Source organism: Eptesicus fuscus, chromosome 19 (genome assembly GCF_027574615.1).
Source record: "Eptesicus fuscus isolate TK198812 chromosome 19, DD_ASM_mEF_20220401, whole genome shotgun sequence".
Classification (NCBI taxonomy): domain Eukaryota; kingdom Metazoa; phylum Chordata; class Mammalia; order Chiroptera; family Vespertilionidae; genus Eptesicus; species Eptesicus fuscus.
In genome coordinates, this window is record NC_072491.1 from 45,407,187 (window position 1) to 45,430,785 (window position 23,599).

The window sequence follows — 23,599 nt, forward strand, 5'->3', positions numbered from 1 at the left end:
CAATGTAAATTATCCTTTTATCCTGATTTTGAAAACAAATATTCTATTTATGTCTACATGTAGTAGGACATGTGACCTACAAAACACACAAACAAAAACAAAAACAAACTTTGTGTCTCTCATATGTATTCTCCTCATATTCAATTATCCAAAAATCGTTACCTTTTTTTTAAAGTCTCCTACACAAAGCTAAAATTTATAGATTTTTATTAAAGTTAGAGTCAGTGAAGAGAAGTGGATAGAGCATTTGGGTAGTTTCAAAATAGTTGCATTTTAATCATGGAGTTATTTCTGACTTTAGAATCTGAACCCAATACTGGTGTCCATTAACAAAAGGTGTCACCTAACAGTAAAAAAGTAAATCGGCCATTCCTGAGACTAACTTTTAAAGAGCACCCTTACCTTAAAATGACCACGGCGAAGGAAAATCCTTTTTTACCCATTACAATGGAACAAAGGCAGAAGGGGTATATAGTCACAGACCCCTTGAACCAAAGGGTCTTGGGGGCTCGATTCTGATCAAAGGCAGGTACCTGAGTTTCAGGTTTCCTACCCCAGTTGGGGTGCCTGCTGGAGGCAACCAATTGATGTGGCTCTCTCACATTGATGTTTCTCTGTCTCCTCTCCTCCCCCTTCCACTCTCTCTAAAAAAAAAAAAAAATCAATGGAAAAAAATATCCTCCAGTGAGGATTAACCAAAAAAATAAATTAAATAAATAAATAAATAAACCACAACACTTTTCATGGGCAAATTGAACAAGGAACTAACCAAATAACATACATGTGATGTGAACTGCTGATACAATTAAAGAACATAAGAAAATTTTACATACATTTTTCTTTAATATGAATGTTGAAACCAGAACAGAATAATATAGACTCAATAAATATGTGTTTATTATTGTCAATGCTTTACCAAAAGTCATAATGATTAACATACAGATGCTTTAAAATTGAGCTAGAGTCTAATTAACATAAAACATAGTAATAAAAAAGTAGCTTCATTCATTATGTTAATTAAAACTTTACAGCTATAATATGCATATTATTAGAAAAATTTAGACCACATAAATCTCTTTATTAGGTCAAAATAGAAGGGGTAAGAGAAAGAACTTAAAAAAAAAAAAGAGAAAGAACTTACTGCAACAATCATAATTGCATTATCCAAAAAGCCAAACCCCACGAAAGGTATCGCATTGTGGATGAACACTGAAAAACATCAAAAACAGAAAAATATATTTTAAGATTTCTATAATTTTAAAATGACAAAAATAGACCATATGATTAAAGTCTCCTCAATAAGCTTTGGAATTTGCTTGCCAGTCCCCATAGCCAAAAGATTCTACTCCTACTGTAAGTTTAGCTACTTAGTAGAAGCTATACTGAGCAAAAATAAATAAATAAATAAATAAATAAATAGTCCATAACATGTAAAAACAATTGTGTTAGGCTTTTGTATTTTCTTACTGGCAATGCATACAAATTACTAGTATATACAGTTAACAGCAGAACAAATAAGTAAATACATATTATGAATACCATGTTTTTCCTGTTTAATTGATATTGACATCAATCTGTTTCTCTCTGATACCTAAAGACTGATATCATAAAACTGATCTCCACATTAGAAATAATAAAAAATTCTCTGAATCAAATTTTAGGGAAGCTGTTTGGTCACTTTTACTCACTAAATAATTATTTTAAACAAATGTTAGGAAAATGTGATTATTTCATCTATATTAGACATTTACATTCAGAAATCTTTTTCCCCTGCACAATACTGCAGTATCCCTGAATGCTTTCTCAAACTATAAAAAAGCACACACGCACACACACACACAAAACACCATTCTATTTAAATCAAAATGTAACTTGGCCTCCTCCTACCAAAGGCACACCTTACCTCATCTGTCGAGTACACGATCTGAATAACCTGAGATGATAGAGGTGTAACTAGGAAGAACTAATACCTATATGTTTTTTATACATTTAGCCTCATTTTTCTATTTCTAGATGGTAACATATTTAAGCAATAATAGATACGGTTAACAATATTAGAAATGTCTTAAACTGAGTTTATAAATTTTTTGCTTTGGCATAATAAATAGGATAACTCACTCTGTCTAGAAAGATTTAATGTATTGACTCTTGTACTACCAATAAATGATATAGTGATTTCAAGTCCCAGATACAGTGCACACTATTTAACAGTTATAGAGCCGTTACCGTATCTCAGCTGCTCCGGGGTGGGTGGCGCAGCTTCCAACTTTTCTGAAGGGGAAGAAAAGGGGGTGGGGCAAGAATTAGTTACGATGGCATGATCTCTTTTTGTATTACAATGAAGCAAACACCAGCAGATTTATAAAGCTAGGAAAATATCAGAGTTTATTCATAAATTATCTTTTGGTCAATGGACTTAAATTAGCTATACATTAAATGTTATTTAGTATGGATTAAATACAAGGTTGGAAAACTTTAGTTACAAGCCTGTCATGGAGTCTACAACCCTGAGTAAATCATTTGCTTTTCGTTTTTTAAGTCCTTGCATCTATGTAACAAGCCTGTGTACATTCATTGCAGTTTTCAACATTTCAAAAATAGCCCTGACCCATGTGGCTCAGTTGGGTGAGCGTTGCCCTGTGCCCCAAAAGGTTCATTTCTGGTCAGGGCACATGCCCGGGTTGCGGGCTCAATCCAGATAGGGTCCCCAGTAGGGGTGCGTGTGAGAGGCAGCAGATTGATGTTTCTCTCTCACATCAATGTTTCCCTCTCTCTCTCCCTCTCCCTTTCTCTAAAAATCAATAAAAACATTTTTTAAAATTTCAAAAATATAGCTACCCTTCTTAAAGATGGTAATCCTAGGTAACTTACGAAATTTACACGCAAATGAGCATTGATACTGGAAAAAAGAATGTTCAGCCCTAGCGGGTTTGGCTCAATGGATAGAGCATACCAGGCGTCCTCAAACCACGGCCCGCGGGCCACATGCGGGTGTTTTTGCCGTTTTGTTTTTTTACTTCAAAATAAGATATGTGCAGTGTGCATAGGAATTTGTTCATAGTTTTTTTTAAACTATAGTCTGGCCCTCCAACGGTCTGAGGGACAGTGAACTGGCCCCCTGTTTAAAAAGTTTGAGGACCCCTGGCTGTGGACTGAAGGGCCCCAGGTTCGAATCCAGTCAAGGGCACATGCCTGGGTTTCGGACTCGATCCCCAGTAGGGGGCGTGCAAGAGGCAGCCGATCAAAGATTCTCTCATCATTGATGTTTCTGTCTCTCTCTACCCTCTCCCTTCCTCCCTGAAATCAAAAAAATAAAAATATTAAAGAAAAAGAATGTTCAAATAGGCCTAAATATCTTTTAAAAATAGTAAAATAATATTTTTAAAGCAATATATTACAACAATGATTGTGTTCTGTTCTTTAATTAATCCCCCTTGATGATATACTAAATATTTTGAGTTTTGAAACCTATACTACCAGGTAATAAAAAATATCCTACAAAATAAAAAAAAGCAGGGTGTTATTTAACAAGTAACAATATACTATTTATAATATATGTCATAATAAACACACAAGGTTTTCCCAAGTATATGTCAAAGTAAATATCTTCAAGTGACATCATTAAATCTAAAAATTAACAATAATTACAAAAAAGCAAGCTATCTAATCTCATAATAATAACCATCTCACGCCCAGCTGGTGTGGCTCAGTGGTTGAGTGTCGACCTATGAACCAGGAGGTCATGATTTAATTCCCAGTCAGACTCGATCCCCAGTGGGGGACATGCAGGAGGCAGTCAATCAATGATTCTCTCTCATCATTGATGTTTCTATTTCTCTCTCCCTCTCCCTTCCTCTCTGAAATCAGTAAAAATATATATTAAAAAAATAATAACCACCTCACCATTTATATAAGCACAAGAATAGGCTGTGGTAAAATGGCAGAGAATTCTACCTTCTTCATCCTCATCAATCCCACAGAATTAATCAATAACCTATAGAGAAGAACCCACACCATGGATTACTCCAAATTTTCCAAAGAAACACATTATAACCAGATTTAAAAATAGTAAAATAATACAACCAGATTTTCCAATGAAACACATTACAAACTGGACATACATTTTCTAAAATATTTATTTATAATCTATGACAATGTGAGAACTAAATAAATCTTTATATATTAGTTATATAAAAATGTATGGTTCATAGTTGTGAATGATATTTTATTTAAAAAGCATATAATACCATCTGGCTTTATAATAAGAAATACACTAAAACCTAGAGTTTAATCAATTATTGTATTATTCAGAAAGTTCTAAGAATTCAACTTTAAGGTTTTTTCCCTCCTTTATAAGGGTTAAGTAATAAAGATATACTAATCTTTGTAGAGTTTTTACGTTTGATTAAAATATTTTCTCTATACTTTGACTTGCCCTATTATCGCAAAATTTACCTTTAAGGTATACAACTAGTTTTCCAAATTTTTAAAAAGGAATTTAGAATACCACTGTAGTCCACAGAGTTTTCTGGTGAAGTAAATAGAAGTATTTGCTAGCTGCATTACTCTACCCATCACTCCAGGTCTGACACTGCGCGAAGTCCTTGTCAGTGGACTAGAACTTCTTGAAACATCTAAAAATTCATCAAGCAGGACCTTCCCAGTAGCTAAGAGTATGTAGTGTCCTTGCCTTTACTTCTTCAAATTCCCTACATATTGACCAAAATATTTAAAATATTTTACAACTCCTAAGGTTTAGGACCAGGTGAATGTATAATGTGCAGCAGTAGGGAAAAAAAAAAAAAGCAAATAATGTATATAGTAGCCTAGTCTTTCTGACTACACAGAAGGATTAAAAAATTAAAGGTAATGGAAAAATAATCTTTTTAAAGAAATGTAAAGTGAAGGAGATAGAGCAGAAAGGAAAACCACTGGCACAGAGGTGAATGTAAAATCAAATCACAGATTCTGCCTCCTGCTTCACAAAGAGCCAAAGGAATAATAAGAGGAAATATGAAAGGAACATTTCCTAGGAAGTGGAAATTTTATGCAAAATATATACTTTATGGAAAGTAGCCATCAAAAATTTTTAAATTATAAATTGATCATTTTGAGGACTTTGACACTATAAGTTATCTTCTTTACTATATTAACTGAATCAAAACAAAATATATATCAGAAGTAAAAAAACATTAGATGTAACAACGGAACTCAATCTTGAAAATAAACCCAAGGTGTCATCAAAATATTCAGGTTTTTAAATGCAATGGCTGTTAATATAACTTCCCTGAAAATAGTCACAATAAACCCTAGAAGCTTTATTTCCCTACATATGTTCCTTCTGACATAGGTAAACTATCTACACTTACACTGGAAATGTATTCAAATCTAAAGTCAGCAGCAGACTTTGCAGTCAGAAAAACCAATTCTTTCCATTACAGTGTGTATTATCCTATCTAATAAAGAGGGAATATGCAAATTGACCGTCACTCTGCCACAAAGATGGCGGCACCCATAGCCACAAAATGGCGGCGCCCAGTCCTCTCAGGCCTGCCGGAGTCCCCGACTCCCGGGGGCGGGGGGGGGGGCGGCCACTGAGAGTGGGCAGCGTGAGCAGCCTGGTGGAATGCTTGCTTTGTTGCCGCGGTGACGAGGCAAGTGTTCCACCCTGGCTGCAGAGGGCCTCTGGGCAGCGGGCATGGAGTGGCCGGGGGTGGGGAGGAACGCTTGTGTTATTGCCCCGGCGACGAGGCAAGCGTTCTGCACCCGGCCACGGAGGGCCTCTGACCAGGCTGGGCGCGGAACACTTGCGTCATTGCAGGCTGGGCTGAGGGACCCCCCGCAAGTGCACGAATTTCTACATCATAATTTCTAGTATACATCATAATTTCTCTATTCTTTTCCTGAATATTTTTAAATAATATGACATTAAGATTGTACTTCACCACACACCATATTTTCCAACTATTTTTACCTAAAAAATTCTAGTCCTATTTCTAACACTGGCTGAATAAGCTTCTATCAGACCAATCCTTCTGCCTAGAACTGTGGTCTGCAAACTGCAGCTCGTGAGCCACATGCGGCTCTTTGGCCCCTTCAGTGTGGCTCTACCACAAAATACCACAGCCTGGGCGAGTCTATTTTGAAGAAATGGCGTTAGAAGAAGTTTAAGTTTAAAAAATTTGGCTCTCAAAAGAAATTTCAATTGTACTGTTGATATTTGGCTCTGTTGACTAATGAGTTTGCCGACCACTGGAGAACAATTCTAAAGTACAGACTAAAATACAATATAAACAAATAATCAACCAAAAGCATTGAAAAATGACCAAAAATAGGTTGATTCTGAAAAGGAATCAACACTCAGACTTCTGGAGGCATGGTATTAAGTGAGTTGCCTGTTTGTTGCAGCTTTTGGCCTAAGGGCATGCCTCAATTCACAGCATGTAGGACAACTAAATGCTAATACGTTCACACTTCCTGGTCTGAACAAGCAGTGAACAGGGTACAAAGAAACCAAAGCACCAGAAAGTAAGAGGGGAATCCTGGAAAAAACAGTCAGAATGGAGGAGTCCTAACTTGTATATACATTCTGTTCAAGTATATGGCTGACCTATGAGCCACACACATGTGGCAGGGAAAACCCCCAAAAATCCTAGCTAAGGGTAAAATAACTAAAGATTTAAGCTGCAGCCCAAGAGCTTGTAGTATAAGCCTAACCATTGATGGCCTGCTACAACAAATGTTAAAAATCTATATTTTAAATAATAAAACAGAATCCAGAGTCTCTGTAACACAATAATCACAATAATGACTAGGGTACAATTCAAAATTACTTCACAAAGAAACAGGAAAACATGACTCAGTCTCAGGAAAAACAATAGATGGAGACCAATCGAAAGTAACTCAAGTATTAGAAGTAGCAGATAAAATTATATTCAAAATTATACTGAAGGCGTAAATGAAAATATGCTCAAATAGAAATTATCTGAAATTTTAAAATTAACTGAAAAGGCTTAAAATAAAAAGGGAGGTGACAGAAGAAAAAGTTAGTAAACATCAATATAAGGTCACAAATCAAGGGAAAAATTCAAAATCATTTATAATAGACGTAGTAAATACCAAAGCAACTTCACCCTGAATGACATAAAAGGAACAGTTTAATGCACGAATCAGTCCTTTAATTACAAGAAAACAAATACTCTTTAAGTGCCCAATTATCTACTTTCTGACCTTTTGATCACCTAATCACATCTGCTCCAGGCCCCACCCTACCATTTTCCCAATAAAGTGCCACACAAATCACTATTTGGCCTAATAAGAGATTTATAAAAAAGACAGAGATGAAACTACCATGTTTAAGAAACAATTTGGGGGCTATATTTCTGAACATTATAAATAACTGCTTAGACTTTTAATAGAACCAAAAGTTCCAATGGATAACATAAAATTTATAATACATAACATTGAAAAATACAAACTTGAAGTACAAATCATGCTGTATGCAAAACAATTTAAGCAAATCATATTAAATGCCAAAAAAAGACATGCACCAAAGAGGTTTATGAAGCTACACAGCAGTATTTTAAAATAAGTTAATATGGCTAAGAAATATAAAAACTGACATTCAATATTGAAAACTAAAAATACTCTTTAGAAATAGCAAGGAACTTAACTTTTTAAATTTCAATCAACAGGTTTTGTCTTTTTAAATTAAGACTATAATTATAAAAGGATTTTTAAATTATTTTTAAAAATATATATGCTTTAGCTAAGGCCCCTTCCCCAGTACCCCAAAAGAGAATTTGAGTGTGATTTTGTAATTTTACTTAATATTTAAAAGTTTCATGCACATTATGGAGTGAAGAAATTTCTATGTAGATCACATAATACTGTCATCTCATTAACCGTCTGGGGTACGTATCATGCGACCTGGGTCTTCACTGCAACCTAGACTGCAATCCAGTTTACCTAAGGGCAACGAACCAGTTCCTAGGCTGAGGCAGACCCCTGGTGTGACAGTTGAGAGAACAGGAGTTGCCCAGTAGTAATGATTTGGTGATAATGCCCAATGAATTATCATCTTTACTAACCTCATTAATACACTCACCTGTTAATTGTTTACCTCTGGCTTAAGAAATAGTAAATACTAGGGGTATAATAATTTATTTCTCTTATAGCTGTCATTCAATAAAGTTTTTAAAGATAATCAAACATAGCCCTAGCTGGTTTGGCTCAGTGGATCAAGTGTCAGCCTGTGGACTAAAGGGTCCCAGGTTCGATTCCGGCCAAGGGCACATGCTGGGGTTGCAGGCTCCATCCCCGAAAGTAGGGGACGTGCAGGAGGCAGCCAATCAATGATTCTCTCTCATCATTGATGTTTCCATCTCTCCATCCCTCTCCCTTCCTCTCTGAAATCAATAAGAATATATTAAAAAATATATAATAAAAAGATAATCAAACATACTATTGATTAGTGGTTGCTTTTACATGTCTAACTTGTGTACTTGGGGTAATTATTTACACTACTTATTATACAGAGGCTATATTCCTTCCCTTCCTTCAAGCCAAAGGAAGACAAAAAGAATGATTACTATGTACAATGATATTTCTTTTTAAAAAGACTAAGATATTAAAACAATACAACTTTTAAAAAACAGATCTTGTAACTTATTAGGTATAGAGATAGCACTATGATAAGTTTATAAAATCATTTAATTATGGATTTTGTATTATATTATAGATGTAAAACTTAAAGTGAGTTAGGGCAAATTAATAATTCATCTTGGAATATCGTAAGTGGTAGATATATCTGTGGGTATAGTTACACAGAGCCCCAGAAGATATGCATTTAAAAATAAAATTGCTTTGTCCTAGCCCAGTGGTCGGCAAACTCATTAGTCAACAGAGCGGCAAACCGAGGCTCTCGAGTCTTCAGTGGATAGAGCATTGGCCTGCGGACCAAAGGATCCTGGGTTCGATTCCAGTCAAGGGCATGTACCTTGGTTGCAGGCTCCTTCCCGGCCCAGGCCCTGGTCTGGGCTCATGCAGGAGGCAACCAATCGATGTGTTTCATCACATTGATGTTTCCCTCTATCTTTCCCTCTCTCTTCCACTCTCCCTAGAAATTAATGGAAAATGTCCTCAGGCAAGGATTAACAAAAATAAATAAATAAATAAATAAATAAATAAAAAATAAATAAATAAAATTGCTTTATACTAGGAATGAGCAGAGGTTTTTCAGTCAATACATTACCTCTTCCCCTTTGAATCATCCCCCAAATAAAAATATTTTATAGAATATGAGCAGTAAAAGGATTCTTAAAACCCACCCACCAGTGGTTCTCAACTTGGGGTGGTTGGTCATCACCCTACAAGATGCTCAGAAATGCAGGGATATTTGGGATGTGATAATGACTGGGAAATTCTACTGGCATTAGGAATTCTAAACATCCTATAATGCACAAGAAAGTCCTTTATAATGAAGAATTATCCAGCCCAAATGCCAGCAGGATGCCCACTGAGAAATACTGACTTAATTCTCCGCTTTGAAGAGGCAGCCACTTAAGTCCAGAGATGTTAAGTGACTTACTCCAAGACACATAGCCAAGTCCAAATCCTGTATTCTCATTCTCTTCTTCTATTTTCCTTTCAGAAGTAAACTCTCAATAAAAATATAGAAAAAACAACAATCAATTGTATATGAATATGTGAAACACTGTCAGTATGTAAAACAGTTTATTGTATTAAATCATTGATTTAACCTGCATGTCTTTCCCATACTAACAACTGTAAGCCTACTTTTGCCCACCCCCTATAAAGCCTAAGAAAACTAAGTTGTATGTACCCTTTATCCTTTTAAAATTTCAATTGGCCCACAAAATATTTCTGATTCCTTTTTAAAAATATATATATTTTATTGATTTTTTACAGAGAGAAAGGGAGAGGGATAAAGAGCTAGAAACATCGATGAGAGAGAAACATTGATCAGCTGCCTCCTGCACACCCCTCACTGGGGATGTTCCCGCAACCAAGGTACAAGCCCTTGACCGGAATTGAACCTGGGACCTTTCAGTCCACAGGCCAACGCTCTATTCAATGAGCCAAACCAGTTAGGGCTGATTCCTTTTTATATACTGTGTTATACTTCTTAGGCAATCCTATATAATAAAGAGGTAATATGCAAATTGACTGTCACTCCAACACACAAGATGGCCACCCCCATGTGGTCAAAGATGGCAGCCACAAGATGGCCAGCAGGGGAGGGCAGTTGTGGGCAATCAGGCCAGAAGGGGAGGGCAGTTAGGGGCGACCAGGCTGGCAAGGGAGGGCAGTTAGGGGTGACCGGGCCAGCAGGGGAGGGCAGTTAGGGGCAATCAGGCTGGCAGGGGAGCAATTAGGCGTCAATCAGGCTGGCAGGGGAGCAGTTAGGGGGTGATCAGGCTGGCAGGCAGAAGCCATTAGGGGCAATCAGGCAGGCAGGCAGGCTAGCGGTTGGGAGCCAGCAGTCCTGGATTGTGAGGGAGATCGGGATCGGGCCTAAACGGACAGTCGGACATCCCTTGAGGGGTCCCAGATTGGAGAGGGTGCAGGCTGGACTAAGGGACACCCCTCCCCCCTGCACAAATTTCGTGCACTGGGCCTCTAGTGTATCTATATTAAATAGTAGTAAAAAATAAAATAGGAACAGAGATATATTTATTTTTATACCCGCCTCCCTCCCGCATCTGTCTCTGTCTCTCTCTCTCTCTCTCTCTCTCTCTTCATATATATATATATATATATATATATATATATATATCTTTCCCTCTCTCTCTCTCTCTCTTTCTCACACACACACACACACACACACACACACACTCAATACAATTCTCCTAGTACCACCACCACTACAGAATGCAAATTAGATATCAAGCTGTATGGAGACTGAATCTTAAAAAAAAAGTTCATGAATGGCCTTAAAGTGAAATTATATAAGGCTTTCAAATTATACAAGAATATATTTTTTAAATATATTTTCTTGAAGTTTAGTTACTTAAATACAGTTTCTCTTTACAATATTCTGAAGGTTTCCCTGTGCGGTCCTTTTCCCTACTCATTCATCTTTCTTGCTCATTATGCGTCCCTTGCCGGGGTTACTGCAACAATTTTTAAAATACACTATTTAAATATAATTAAATATAAGTAATTTTGTCTTTTGTTAAGGTCATAAGTTTAATCCTTCAGTTAATTAAACATGCAATTATTATTCTATCATATCCACAAAATCTAGGATTAGATAATAAAAAATATTTTGTAGGTAGTCCAAAATGATGCAAAAAAAAAAAATTGTCATTATAACTAAAGCATGCTATTTCAAGCCAGCAAGAAGTCAAGAAGTTCTGTTAAATAGATGCTTTGCTATCTGCAATAAACATCTAGTGAACAATCAATACTGTTAAGATTGTACTATACCAAAACTATCAGGGGTCTCTGCGGATGATACCTTCTTCGCCGTCTTCATAATGGCTACCTCGGGTTTGGGAAATCTGCATGCTAAAAATATTTAAAAATCAAAACGTATTCAAGTGATAAAGTAAATAAAATATGTGTAAATAAAAAGGGTATATGAAATTTTGAAGTGAAGCATGCTTGAATATAGGTAGTTCTCCCTTTGCACAGTCGTGTGGGACCATTAAAATGACAGTGCAAGCTGAAACTGCAAAATCTTAATAAGCAATGGAGAAAATTACAATTGTTCTGTGATCTTTAAAAAAATTTTTTCCCCAAACATTGAAATCTCTCTCACAAAGAAAAAAAAAAAGTTTGGAATTATGTATGGTGGCGGATGTTAACTAGATTTATTGTAGTGATCATTTTGCAATATATACAAATATCTTGTATATCTGAAACTAATACAGTGTATGTCAACTATATCACAATAAAAAAATTTAAAAACTCGTCTACTGACAATTATAAAGGAAAATTTGGAAATAATAAAACTAGTTTATTTAGTATGCCATGATTTAAAATATTAGAAACACTGAATTAACGTGTTTTGTCATCTCTTTGTAGAGAAGATGATCCAAGGCAGCTTGAGCAGTGCTAGCACTCCTCAATCTCTCACGATGCGGAGCCCGAATCCTCTCTCTGCCTGGGGAGTTGCCACACTCTTTTGTGAGCTTGGGTTAGCTTATACATTTTATCCCTTGTATTCTCAATGTCATAAAATATCTCCGAGAGCTCCGTTAGTGTGAAGTTTGAACCAGAGTCACTTCCTCTGGAACATCTGCATCCTTTTCATCACAACCTCCTCACTTACGTCCATAATGAGTGCGCCTTCTCCAGGCTCCTCCGGCTGCATGTCTGGAGTGTCTCAAATGGCAGCAGTTCAACAGCAGTGTCAACACCCCCTCATCCTGGAGGACCGCCTCAGCAGAAGAATGTCGCCGCACCCGCAGCCCTGCCCCTTGCCAGGGCAGTCCACACCCAAGAGCTCAATTTCACAGAGGGAGAGAGACTTCTCACCCAACTCGGGACAACACTGAGGGGTCATCCTATCTCCAGAAGCCTCCACAGGGTCTGCTAAGGCTTCCATTTATTGGGACACTGTATTCCCCAATAAATGTCTTATGCTAATCTCTGTCTCAGAGACTGCTTCCCAAGGACCTTAACCCATGACAGGGATGATAAGGCTTCAAGTCAGCAACATATTCTCAAGTGATTTGGGGGAGGCGGGGAGAGGGGAGGGAGTGGAGGGGGAGCTTACTGTACTATACTTAAACCTTTTCTATAAATTTGAGATTGTTTCAAAACGTAAGAAATAATGTGAAGCGGGAAAAGCACAATTACACTAAAAAGTTCTCATTGTATACCTATAAAATCAGTATTAACAATTCACATTTTTTTCTACTGTCTTTAAGGAGGCCCTCTGAGAAGAAGGGGGGGAAAAAAGCTAGGATAATGTTTTTTAAACCATTAAGATCTTTCTCCCACACAAACATAAAATCCTGCCAGCTCACCAAATGTGCCACGTCTCACATTATCACCCTCACATCTGTCTGCCTGTTCCCTTTCACAATTCAAGCGTGCCTGCGTTTTTCTATGTGACCTCGCCTCTTTCCCACCTTAAAACAGAAAGCAAAACCACCTGCTAGAACCTTGCTACTCAGGGTAGCATCCCTGGACCTGCAACACGGAAATCCCTGGAAACTTGTTAGAAATGCAGACTCTCAGGCCCTGTCTCAAACGCACTGTAACAGAAGCTGTATTCCCATAAGATTCCCAGATGATGTTCTATGTTCTTTAAATTCTGTGAAGCAAGGTTCTAGTTTCTACTGTGGGATGCAGAGAGCTACAAAAATCACTGTCACTGCCCTTACAGTGAAACTAAGTTCAAATTCATGACTTATTTCGAACCAAACCCGTAAGAGAGCTGAAGTCACAGTGCAAACAACTTGGCCTAAATTAAGAGAGAGGCAGGCACTTGCAAGGACAGAGGGGACAGGGGACGTGAGCACTTGCTTACTTGGGATCGATGCAACCAGACACCTTAAGAAGGGTGCCGCTAGCATAGTAAGGGCGCAGGTGAAGGCAGAGGGCGGGCTGGGGGACAGTGGGAAGGCACTGGCATACAGATGAACTGGGGGAGTCCGCACTTCCTTGCAGATTCTCTCACCAGAAATCCCACTAGACACAAAAAGTGATGAGAGAGAGAATCTTGAGAAAGTGTCCACTTTGGTGCAGACCTTCAGGAGTGGAAAAGCAGTCATGCGGAAGGGACATGAAATTCTACCTGGATCCCTTTTTCAATCTCTCCTATGAGTCAAAGGCTTTAGTCCGTGAGAAGGGCAAAAATACTGTCGGGGAAGGTGACCAATCATCCAGTTTGCCAGGGACTAGCTCAGTTTTAGCACTGAAAATCCCATAGCCCAGGAAAAAAATGTATCCCTAGCTCTTGGGTATTTTAACTTGAAAAACGGAGTTCAAATCATCTTCTTGATTTCAGAAGCTTCTTACCAAAGAAAGTGAAAAGATCTTACCTGCTAAATGGCCTGCATATTTTTACAAAATGCTGCTAAAAAGGGGTGTGATTTGCTAACCTGTGATATTTTATTTTTCTCTGATGAACTAGAATTTTACACAGGACTGTCTGTAAAAAAAAATAAATGAGTATACTAGTAATAAGTGGTTAAAATAAGTTTAGACCTCTGACCAATGAGTAAAGGAATAATCTCAGTAATACTCAAGCTACTATAGTAGTACTATCCAAAGCTCCCTTTAATCTTTAAGAGCCAAATCCTTCTTTATTGATACTCCTCCTCTGCTGACTACAATCTGGCTTCTTCCCAAATAGTTCTTATAAGACTACTTCTGCCAGCCCAGCCGGCGTGGCTCAGTGGTTGAGCGTGGACCTCTGAACCAGCAGGTCAGGGTTCGATTCCCGGTCAGGGCACATGCCGGGGTTTGAAGGTTCAATCCCCAATGTGGGGCACGCAGGAGGCAGCTGGTCAATGACTCTTATCGTTATATTTCTATCTCTCTCTCCCTTCCCATCCTTCTCTGAAATCAATAAAAATATATTTTAAAGAAAACACTTCTGACAAAAACACCAGTCTCTTTTGTGTTAAATCCTAAGCACCCTCTTCCGACACCCCTGCCCCCAAGCCTTTCCCTTACTTGACTTAGTCAAAGCATCGGATCAACCCACTGTCTTTCTCACTTAGCTTCTGGAACACACATTCTTGTATTTTTCCTGCCTTTGTGGACACTCCTCCTCAGTCTCCTTCTAGTTCTGATTCTTCCTCCTCTTCCCTTCCAATACACATTGGTGTTTTTGAGTTCTCTCCTGGATCTTCTTTTCCATCTAGACACAATTGTTGACACCCACACTCACATCTTCAGCCTAAACTTCCCTATAAGTTCAGATTTGTAATATAAATACAACACACACACACACACACACACACACACACACACACACACACACCTAATTACTTGATATCTCCATTCACATTCACACAGGTATCTTAAACTTGACATGTCCAAACTTAAGACTTTAATTTCCATCCCCTCGAAACCTATTTGCCCCCAGACTTCTCCCTCACAATTATTAGGACAATCTTTTACTCAATCACTAGTCAGAACCCTAAGTCTTCACTTTCTATTTTCTTTCCCTTAATTACCTGCCCCTTTCTACCCATCAGCAAGTTCCATCAGTTGACTCTCAAATAAATATTTTATTTTTATTTATTTTTATTGATTTCAGAGAGGAAGGGAGAAGCAGAGAGTGATAGAAACATCAATGATGAGAGGGAATCATTGATCAGCTGCTTCCTGCACATCCCACACTGGGGATCGAGCCTGCAACCTGGGCAAGTGCCCTGACCAGGAATCAAACCATGACCTTCTGGTTCATAGGTCGACGCTCAACCACTGAGCCATGCTGGCCAGGCTCAAATAAATATCTTGAATCCACCTCCTTTTCTTCATCTCCGTGGCCACTTAGTCTAAACTACCATCACCCCTAGCCTAGACTACTGTAACAGCTTCCTAAGTGGTCTCCGAGCTTATGCATTTGCAACCTGCAGTTAGTCCATTAGCAGCCACAGTGCTCTTTACACCCCATTATTTCACTCCAGGGCTTAACCTTCAAACGGCTTTCCTAAGGTTTACCTACAGAGGCCCTGACTAATCTGGCTTCTGCCTACCTGCCTATCTCATTCCACGCTCCACTTTGTTCATTAAATTCCACCCATAAATGCTTTCTGTCAATTCCTGTGCTATGCCAAGTCCCTTCTTATCTCAGTGTCTTGGTATTTGCTTTTCCTCCTCAGAATGCTCTCCTCCCGCTGTCTGAATGGCCGGCTTCTCAAACCTTTCTTTTCAGTTTAAATATTACCTACACAAAGGCCTTCGCAGATCGCCTTATCTAAATAAGTGTCATTCTGTTTATTCTAACAGCACAGATTATATATAATGATTTAATTTATTTACTATATTACTCATATCTTTCCTCTCTCAAAAAATGTAAGTCTCACGAGAGTATTATGCCAAGCTAATTAATTCTATTATTCTAGAGGCCCAATGCAAAAACATTTGTTCAAGAGTAGGCCTTCCTTCCCCCGGCTTCCGGCACCGGCTTCCCTCGGGCCCCGGCTTTGTCAGGAAGGATGTCTGGAATGACGTCCAGAAGATGTCCAGTCTTATTAGCATATTACCCTTTTATTATTATAGATGGTAGGGAGAGTAACAAATATTTGTTAAATAAAACTTTCAAAGCTTGTAAAGCTTTCCAATGAATAGTATGTTAGATATTTTTTATAAAACTCATTCAAAAATCTAAAGAAAAATTAGAGTAAAGGTTAGAAACATATGACAGTTATGCTGTCACAAATACTAGTTTTCTGACTTTTCCAAATTCCTCAAACAACTTATAAACTTCTTTTGCACACTGATTTTACTTTGATTTTGCTTATGCAAATGCCATATTTGCTTTTGTATTGAATGTTAAAAGATAGACTATGTAACTTCAGAAGTAGTTTTATGAAATACTAGGCTTTTTTTCAAAGTACGAATGTTTTAAACCATACAGTGTACTAAGTAATCTACCCTAAAACTCAGAAAGAAAACAGAAAATCTAAACTAACCCAAATAAGAAAACCATCTATATTAATAAAAGGGTAATATGCTAATTAGACTGGGAGACCTTCCAGACGTCCTTCCAGACAAAGCCATGGTGGCAGGGCTGAGGCAGAGGTGGTTAGGGGTGATCAGGCCAGGAGGGGAGGGCAGTTGGGAGTGATCAGGCTGGCAGGGGGCGGGGGCAGTTGGGGGCAAGCAGGCTGGCAGGGGGCAGCAGTTGGAGGCGATCAGGCCAGCGGGTGGGGGGAGTTAGGGGTAAGCAGGCTGGCAGTGGGGGCAGTTGGGGGCGATCAGGCTGGCAAGTGGGACAGTTGGGGGCGAGAAGGCCAGCGGGGGAGGGGGGGGAAGAGTGGGGGCGAGCAGGTGGCAGGCAGAGTGGTTAGGGGCAATCAGGCAGGCAGGCAGGTGAGTGGTTAGGAGCGGATCGGGCCTAAACCGGCAGTCGGACATCCCCTGAGGGGTCCCAGATAGGAGAGGGTGCAGGCAGGCAGGCAGGTGAGTGGTTAGGAGCGGATCGGGCCTAAACCGGCAGTTGGACATCCCCTGAGGGGTCCCAGATAGGAGATGGTGCAGGCCGGGCTGAGGGACACCACCCCCCCCCCCAACGTGCACAAATTTTGTGCACCGGGCCACTAGTTCTAATATAAATTTCCCTGAAACTTTAAGATCCCAAAATAGTAATATCTCAGTTAATCAGGTGCTTAAAACAATGATCCTCTGAACAGCCAAAATCCAGATATTAGCAAAAGTACTCACAATATCTTCAATGTGAGATCTGAGCATCAAAGATCAATAATGTGATAGAAGCAATTGGCTAGCTGGAAAGACAAAGAAGGATAGTGGTCTATGACCTTGAAACATATATCAGGATTAAACCCTATTGAGAAGCATAGGGGGATCAAAAACAAAATGAGAATGAAAGAAAAAGAAAAGAAAGAAAAAACACATGGAAGAGTAACAAAGAGCAGACATTAAAAATAATAAAAAAGATGCCAAGAAGCAAACCTCCTTACACAGCAGAAAAGAGTTTACCACAACCACAAGGGATGAATGAGAATAGCCTGTAGAATAGTCTGCAGGCACTGAGGGATGGGGGAGGGTTACTATAAGTCCAGCACATTTCACTACCACTATATGACAGAGTCTGAAGAGCCTGCCAACTGGAATGGCATGTGGTGTGATGACTAGTAGTATATCTACAAATGGAAGTAGCCCCCCAAAATATTACTGTATTAAAATACAGTATTTAAGAACTCTGGCATCTAGCAGAAGCTAAATTGTGTCATACTTTCATTAAGGCAGAGAAAAATGAAGTACTATGTTCAAATATGCTTCCAACAAAAGCTATCAAAGTAAATGCTTAAGAGCTTAAGAGGAATGACATCTCGTGACCTGCAAAGTCCTTTGTCTAGAAGATCTCTCATTTACCAGAAGATCTGAGGTAACTAAGTTATTACATTTTAACATCGAACTTCTTGTTTCTAATGTGGTTGTTTTCATTAACTTAAAGCAGACATAAACCTATGAGTCAAACCTATGAGGTTTATAGGGAAGAGTCCTATAAACCTACATACTAATTAATTCAGCTGACTCGAGAAAAATGCTAGTAAATTTTTCACTCAGGGATTGGTCTTTATTTGTTCCAGTTAGCTTTTCACTGACGTGCCAAAGAAAACCAGTCAAAAGTGTGGTTATGCAAACTCATCACTATTTTTAGAAAAACTGAAACTATTAATGGTTCAATATCAGATCATCCCCAACATTTAAAAACACCCACTATCTTTAGTTGCAACTGACCTTCTGGATGCCCCTGTAAAGTAGCAGACTTTATATTATTTCAGTTTTCCTATCCACAAATTTGTTTATAAAAGCTTGCTTGTCATGATTGCTTAAGTTAGCAATAAGTGACTGCTGAGATGAACAACACCAAATTAATTACTAGTGACTCAAACACTCCAGCAGTGTCCAACTTACCTGAAGCCATATTTTCTAAGTATCTAATATTTAGAATTTAGTCAAGAACTTAGAAAATTAAGAGACATCGCAATCAAGGAAAACAGTTATCACAAAGCTCATTTATTTGATAGAGAGATTAGGAGTTTGATAGGGAGGTCAGGAGTTATCCTCTGACCTTATCCAGAGACAAATAAATGTAAAATAAAGCAATGAGCAAGAAGCAAAGAGAATACACTGATGACAGCAAGTATCCATGTATGATAGGAGAGGAGAGGCAAGGTAGAGGATTGAAGCAGCAGCAGCTTACAGCATTTCATATAAAGCGATGGCTCTTGACCAGGACAATTTTGCTACCCTCCTCCTCTTCCCCCCACCCCACACCTTCTCCATGGAACATTCGGCAATGTTTGGAAACATTTCTGGTTGCCAGAATTGGGGTGAGGTGGGTACAAGGGTGCTCTGTCATCTAGTGGGTAGAGGACAGGGACACTGCTAAAAATCCGCTGTGGATGACAGCCCCCACAACAAGGAAGTATCCAGCCCAAAATGTCAACAGTGCCGATGCTGAGAAATCCTGATATGGAGGAGGGAGTCCCACGTAGCCTAATATATAAAAGAAATCACTGCACTAGCCCTCAGCATAAGAACTAATGTTCAAATTTCTTAAAATAAACAAAACCCAATATGTTAATGGTATGTATTAATAGAGAAAGATGTAATACAAGATTTCCAACAGAAATTTATTCTTTTTTTAAATGCACTGATAGAAAGTAATCAATTACGACTATTAAGCATGGCCATCTACATGGAATAGCTCTTCCTAATTCCCCTTCCCTTGAATCCAGACTGGTCTTAGTGACTTGCTCAACCAGCAGCAGTGACATTCTGGGACTTCCAAAGCTAGGTCGTAACAAGTCGGGTGGAAGGTTGAATAATGTCCATACCCAATCCTCCAACTTTTGAGTATGTTACCTTGTATGGCAAAGGAGATTTTGCAGATGTGATTAAATTAGGATGTTGAGAGAATGAGGTTATCCAGGGCCTAAATGTGATCTCGGGGGTCACTATAATGGGGAGGCAAGAAAAGCTCAATGAAGGAGATGACATAACAATAAAAAACAGAGATCAGAGTGATGTGGACAGGAACCAAGGAATGGCAAACGCTGGAAGAGACAAGGAAGAGCTTCTCCTATGGAGCCTCCAGGAAGGAAGCTTGCTGATGCTTTTATTAGCCCCCTAAGTCTCATTTTGGACTTCAAAACTCCAGACTGCTAAGAAAATAAACTTGTATTATTTTAAACCACTAAATTTGTGGTAATCTGTTATAGCAGCAATATGAAACCAATACAAAGTCTTAAAGTTTCTAACTAGCTTTCTTGGGACATTTTCTCTGGGACCGTGGTCTATCACTTAGCTATTACAGCATGCTGAGATTGATACGCTGCTGAGGTCACATGTTCCTACTCTGGCCAACCGTTGAGGTGGAGCCCAGCCTTCCAGTCATCTCCACCAAAGTGCCAGACGTGAGCGGAACCATCCTGGACTCTGTAATCAGCCCATCTTCCAGCTGAAGTCTACGGAGTGACCTCTATAGATACCACATGAACCAGGTGAATTATCCAGCTGAGCCCTGATTATACTCCTGATCCACAAAAATCAAAAGATATAATAGAATGGTTGTTGTTTTAAATCACATGTAACTCCGGACATCAAGTTATATGTACCAGTCAGTGATGATTAAAGACTGTTGAATAGCATATATCCATTTTATAATGGAAAAAAAAATCTTATTTGTGTTATCTGTTCTTTACTGGCAGTAATCCCTAGTAATAGAGGCCACTCCAACATGCCCAATAACTCTAAAGTATTCAGAATTAAGCTTGTTGGGATATACTGATATATTAGGTTCTTTCCATATTAGTAAAATAATTGATTGTGGCAAAGCTTCATTTTAACTTATCTAGTCCCAAGATATAGAAGCTCTCAAGCTTCTTAGATATCTCTCACTCCTCCTGACTCAATTCACATCCTCACCCTGGCTCTTCTCTTCTTGCTGTGTCTAGTTGGGGCTACTTCCCTTGTTCCTCTTATACTATTTCAGGGAAGGCACTAAAATATCTTTATTCACGCATCTGAATTTAGAGTATGAAATGCTTTCCTTACCCTCATTCTCATTCTCTTTCAGCAAAAGCTGAAATTATCTCCAATTCATCCCAGAAGTTAATAGCGTAACAGAGTGGCTATTTTCTCCCATAATCCTGAACAATAGGCTGAGAAAAATGGAGATACTTTCTTTAAGAGTCCAAGATCCCTACTGGGTCATAGCGCCATGAAAAATCTTGTTTTCAAGTATTCTAGATATCCACTTTAATATCAGCTTTTTATCTTGCAGCCTTTCATTTGACAAAGGCCCTTCTACTATATGGCAAGTTCTCAAAACGAAGCTCCTCATCTACTTAAGTAATCACAAAAGGTGAGAAACTACAAGATTATACGTAGTTTAGAATTATATATATGGTGTGCCTATGTGGATGTAGATAAATGGTAAAAAAAAAAAAAGAAAAAAGAAAAAGAAAACAACTAAATGTACACAATTATCACCTAATACGGCGAAAAAGAAAAAATGCAAGCTAATTAAGATCTAACATTGAAAGCCCGCTTGGCTCAGTGGTTGAGTGTCAACCTAAGAACCAGGAGGTCAGAGTTTGATTCCCCGTCAGGACACATGCCCAGGTTTCAGGCTCCATCCCTAGTGTGGGGCGTGCAGGAGGCAGCCAATCAATGACTCTCTCTCACCACTGATGTTTCTATCTCTCCCTCACTCTTCCTCCCTGAAATCAATAAAAATATATATATTTTTTTAAAAAGATCTAACATAGATAGAAAAACTGCTCTGTTCACTGCAATATATCTCTTGTTATATGTCAAAAGGATCTCATTTTTAAAATACTTAAGTACATGTTTAACAAAAATATTCCCCAAGAAGCTCCCTTTTTTTTTTTTCTTCAAATCAAATCTTTTGCTGCGCCTTCCCCAAAGCCAACTCTTATCTCTATGTAATTCTCCAGCAAACATTAATTACAACACCTTAAGTAAGTGTGGAAGGCAGCCTCTCAGATGCCTCCAATGACTTCCGCCTCCCGGTTTTACACCCTGTACAGTACCCTCCTACGAAAAGAGATGGACTATCTCTTCTAAGACTGGGTAATAAGAGACTGTGGCTTCCAACTTAGACTGTGTCGTCGCTTGTCCTGGAGGGAGCCAACTGCCACTCCTTGAGAACACTTAGGTGGCCCTGGGGGGTGGCCCTCATGGCAGGAAATTGCGACTTCCAGCCTACCGCTGAGTGAATGAGCCTTTTTGGGAATGGATCTTCCAACCCCAGTCAAGATGTCAAACGATGCAGCCACAGCTGAAAGCTTGATTACAACTTTATGAGACTCGAGTCAGAAACATCTCACTAAGCTGCTCCAGGATTCCTGAAGCTGTGAGACAATACCTGTTTGTTTTAAGCCATTATATTTAGGGGTGTTTGTAATACAGCAACGTACAACTAATACAATGAGCAATGCCACTGCCCATCCTTCAAAAACCAAATTGCTGTACATTCGGCCCATAGTATCTGCAGGCTCTGCATCTGGGGATTCAACAAATCAAAGATAAAAAATATTCGGGGCGGGGGTGGGGGAAGGGGAGGGAGTTACGGTTGCTGTCATGTACAAAGTAGTTAGGCCTAGGATGGTTGCGTCTGTACTGAACATGTACAGACTTTTTTTTTCTTGTCATTATTCCCTAAACAATACAGTATACTGTAACAACTATTAACATAGCATTTACATTGCATGAGAAGTAATCTAGAGAGGATTTGAAGTACACAGGGATGGTGGGCATAGGTCATATGCAAATAGTGTGCCATTTTATAGAGGGGGCTTGAGCATCCACAGACTTTGGTACCCATGAGGGTCCTGGAACCAGTTTTAAAAATAATTATAAATAGAAATTGTAATTGCATAAAGTGGGAGACAAATTTGTTTGAAAATCTTGGCTAAAATTAAAGGCAACTGTAATGATGTCAGCTTGCCAGCCCTACTTGTAAAAACAATGAAATAACAATGTACTATCTGAGGATATGAACAGTTTCTGGAGAAAAGACCAGGTTGAGCAGGTAAATTGAGAAGACAATACCAACTTTTTTTAAATTGGGGAGGAAATCAGTTTGTAATTTAAAAATCTCAGTATCCTAAGTAGCTATGATAAGACATCCCACAAAGTAGGGGTTATCTATTATAAGTCAATTCTATGAATCTAATGCTTTATCTTGTCACAGACTATATCAATTGCCTACTGATAAACTCATAAGGAAGATAAGGGCAAAAGTACCAAATTTCAGCAGTAGATTCCACTGACATATCAAAGCATGGATGATTTTTTTCTTGTAATGTTTCCACACCAAATCCAAAACATGTCATAATATCATACAAGAAAACTTCCCAGGAACACATAAGATTCCCTACAATAAGAAAAAGCCCTTTTAACAAAAATTTATTTCATTAGAAAATCCACTAAGTACACACACACATATAATACGTGAATCGGGTATTGAAAAAGCAACAATAAAAGAAAAACAGGAATTTTTTGTTTGTCTGGGAAAAGAAATGTTGATTTCAGCAATGTAATGAGCTGCATTCATTTGCAACATAATAATGAATAAGGTAATTTATTAGTAACGATTTGATTCCAGTTATCTCCATAGCAACTATATGTATTGAGATTGAAAACAATAAAGAACATTAAAACTGTCTTAAAAATGAAACCAGTAGCATCACTTAAGTGTCATTTGAGTCAAAGAGCAATAATTTAGTCATCAACATTGGCAAAAATAGTTTACTTAAACTTTAAAGTTCTTTAGCTTATAAATAGGAGATAAGCATTCTTTCTCATATAACATACATACTTATTAAGTATAATTGATCTAACTAATCTCCATTGACTGAAGTTTACATAAAACTATGTTAAACTTCAA

The 23,599-nt window shown here is 38.4% G+C and overlaps 1 protein-coding gene across 1 annotated transcript in view; it reads right to left on the reverse strand.

The window, feature by feature from the left end:
- The window catches only part of TMEM65 (transmembrane protein 65), a 38,557-nt gene that overhangs the window by 12,471 nt on the left and 2,487 nt on the right, over positions 1-23,599 (reverse strand). The window contains exons 2-3 of the mRNA XM_008143285.3: positions 2,227-2,271; positions 1,142-1,209 (exon numbers count right to left, since the gene is read on the reverse strand). Of these exons, the coding sequence (XP_008141507.1) occupies positions 1,142-1,209; positions 2,227-2,271 (113 nt within the window). The remainder of the gene's footprint in view (positions 1-1,141; positions 1,210-2,226; positions 2,272-23,599) is intronic.